The 3,237-nt window shown below is 35.4% G+C and overlaps 1 protein-coding gene across 1 annotated transcript in view; it reads right to left on the bottom strand.

Moving 5' to 3' along the window:
• Nucleotides 1-1,202: 1,202 nt before the first annotated feature.
• LOC107655580 (YY1-associated factor 2) overlaps nt 1,203-3,237 on the bottom strand; it is a 12,930-nt gene continuing 10,895 nt past the window's right edge. Inside the window, exon 4 of the mRNA XM_016443105.1 lies at nt 1,203-2,388. Coding sequence (XP_016298591.1) covers nt 2,145-2,388 — 244 coding nt within the window. The 3' untranslated portion in view covers nt 1,203-2,144. The remainder of the gene's footprint in view (nt 2,389-3,237) is intronic.

Here is a 3,237-nt window from a genome sequence, read left to right as displayed (position 1 = left end):
AAAATCAAAATACTGAGAAAATCGCCTTTAAAGTTGTCCAAATGAAGTTCTTAGCAATGCATATTAATAATCAAAATTAAGTTTTGATACATTCACGGCATGAAATGTACAAAATATCTTCATGGAACGTGATCTTTACTTAATAGATTTTTGGCATAAAAAAATATTTACAATTTTGACCCATTACATTTTTTGAGCATGCAAAATGCAAGGCTGTCAGAGTCTCAGAGACCACATAATGGCGTTATTACCTAAAGAGCCACTGTATCGGTTGTTTGAAATGATCTGTTCGTAGGAACCGATTCGCAAAAATGAGTCAGTCTTCCTATCACTAACGACCACCACCATCCCCCACATACAAGTTCTTCCCCCAATGGGGTGAGAAAGACCCCTGCTATGACAAACCCTTTAACTTACTAGCAGCTATTTAAAGTTATTAGATATTTTTAAGTTGCGGACTTCTATTTTTATTAATAACAAATTGCTAATATTTGTAGTTGGCTTTTACAGAATAATGTGACACTGAATTTAAATTATCAATAATAAATCTTAATTGTTACATCATGCAATTTTAATCTTACACATTTTTTAAATTTCATTATTATGACTAGCCATTGCCAGTTCAAATTAATTCTTAGTACCGCACCTCCTAGTTAAACAAAAGCTTGACTTGTGTAATGACGGTTAATAACTAAATTAGTAGTAGTATCTTTAAAATATTTACCAATATGTTTAGAGGAACACATGTCAAAAGCAACAGCCATACATGTAGACTAAAATTATGAATATTCATAATATTTTAAGAGTGCTTGTAGGGAGCATAGAGGAACTGGACTTGTTCTTTTTTACCAGCAAAACATGCTTTCTGCTTTTTATTTTAATCAGAGATAAAAGGAAAGGAATGTTTTCTGCTGTATAAGGCAATGTCTATTGAGAAATGGATTGTCATGTTGTGTTAAGACACTGCTGGTTGTTGTCAAGAAACGATAGCTACTCTTCCTTGTCTCTGACTCAACCCGTATGCTACATATTGCATCACTCCTCATGGTGAGGTAAAAACCACAACACTTTGAAGACCCACAGCGAATATCATCCGCATGCATGTCATGTGCATTTCACCACAAAAACGACCAAAATTCGATAATCACTCCCTTAAGATCTTCATTTGCCCTGAAAATAACTTTTACTTGACAACGGGATTCTAAATCTTAAATTTTATTAAGAGAGATTTCCTAGACTGCAATATATTTATATACCACCGTTCATCATAAAGGAGGGGATGAATTCAACATCTTACAAATACATTTGTCATTTTTAGTCATAAATGTTATGTTTCTTGTGGAATTAACAGAATTATATCAAGACAATCTAACACAAAACGGTGCTTGTAGAACTAGCCGCACAGGTGATGCAATCTATGACAAGTTTCAAATAAAACAGCATGAACAAGAACAAATTAAACAATTAATTTCTGCGTCTCATAAAACCGTACAAAAAGTACCAACAGGTGCAACAAACAATTGAGAAAGGAAATCCTGTTTGGGTCACAGTTATTCATAGATGGCTTAATGCCCATCATGTAATGCATTTAAAGTATATTAAAGTTACAATTTGCAACTGACATGTCATTAATGTAGAAGCAGATACGTTCACAACAATGTTCCAGTTGAATGTTTTTAAGCCCCAGGGCTAATTGTCGAGACGTAAAGGGTGCTGTTGCAGAAATGACAAATTGTGGTTTTAAAAAATAATGGTTTATGAAATTATGTGACGATAATGAAGAGAACGAGAATGGGTGTCAATTTTCAAATCCAAACAGACAACACTTATCCGATTCATAATATTACCACGTGCTATAGAAATGAAATTGTCACAATTCAATCATCAAAATTGCTTACAAATTCTACAGTTTATCTCAAGCTGACCTACTGGATATTGTAACAAACCAGGATGAGTGTATTGTGGTGAAATCCTATATTTCTGATCTTATAACTGTGGTAGTAGTGAGAGATGGCTTATATTGCTGGGTTAAGTCTGCGTCTCGGTTAGTCTTGGCATACATAAGCGCGCTCCTGTGACTGTTCGTTTAAAATGGATATATTAGGTGCAGGAGACTGGAAGTAACGTTCGTAATCCACGGGTTCCTAGTGAGATTCCCCGTTGAGTGAGGAACCCTCCCCTCGTGGGGACGAGGATCTGGAGATCCCCTTCTCTGTGTTGTCTGAGTTGGATCCGCTCTGGCTGTGGTGGTCTCCAGATGCTGCGCTGGAGGACGAACTGGAGGAGGGCTTAGTTTTCTCTTTAAAGTCTGTTATGATAACCGTCAGATCTCCCACTGTCACTTCCAGATGTTGTGCGCTGCTCCGGTCCACATTTTTTAACCTGGGCCTGCAGGATAGGCAGCAAAGAACAGGTCAGACATGCTTGACATCACTCGAGCTGAATAATGGCACTATTTTCTTCTGTAGAGCTTCTCTATAGCGCTTCATAATTGATGAACTTGACAACATCGACACCGAACTAAACTTAGCTGCACTGAGACACCATTGTCTTCTGTAGAGCTGCTTTACAGCTGAAATTTAAATAGTTTCATAATTGATGCATTTAGCAACATTAACACTGTAATTTAACTGTTTATAACTGTGACGCTGTTTTGAAACTGAATCTGTATTATATAAAATAAATTGGCTTGTTGTATAAATACAATTGACTTGAATTGCTAGTATAATAGAGCATGGAAGTGAGCCTGGCAAGTATTTTCTCATTCATTTTCTCCATTGGCAATTTAAAAAAAAATCAGGGAGGCAATGAACCAAACTAATGATCAAAGAGATGAATCAGAATATCAGAAACATTGATTTGAAGACTTTTTGACATACGGAAATGTGTATTTGAACAAAACTCTGTATCCAACATCTCTCACAAGGGACTAAATGACAATGAATATATAATATACATACTACATATACATAATAGAGCCTGACCGATATGGGTTTTTTGGGGCCGATGCCCATATATATATATACACCCATATTAGGGAGTAAAAAAAGTCAGATATCGATATATCGGCCGATATTCTTTGTGTATATTATAGCACAGTACCAGTCAAAAGTTTGGACACACTTCCCATTCGTGTGTCAAAACTTTTGACTGGTACTGTGTATAGAATACAGTATATACATAAACAGAATATATATATATATATATATATATATATATATATATATACATAAACAC

The sequence above is a fragment of the Sinocyclocheilus anshuiensis genome, unplaced genomic scaffold, assembly GCF_001515605.1.
Source record: "Sinocyclocheilus anshuiensis isolate Anshui unplaced genomic scaffold, SAMN03320099.WGS_v1.1 scaffold916, whole genome shotgun sequence".
Taxonomy (NCBI): domain Eukaryota; kingdom Metazoa; phylum Chordata; class Actinopteri; order Cypriniformes; family Cyprinidae; genus Sinocyclocheilus; species Sinocyclocheilus anshuiensis.
This window is presented reverse-complemented; position numbering and strand designations above follow the sequence as displayed.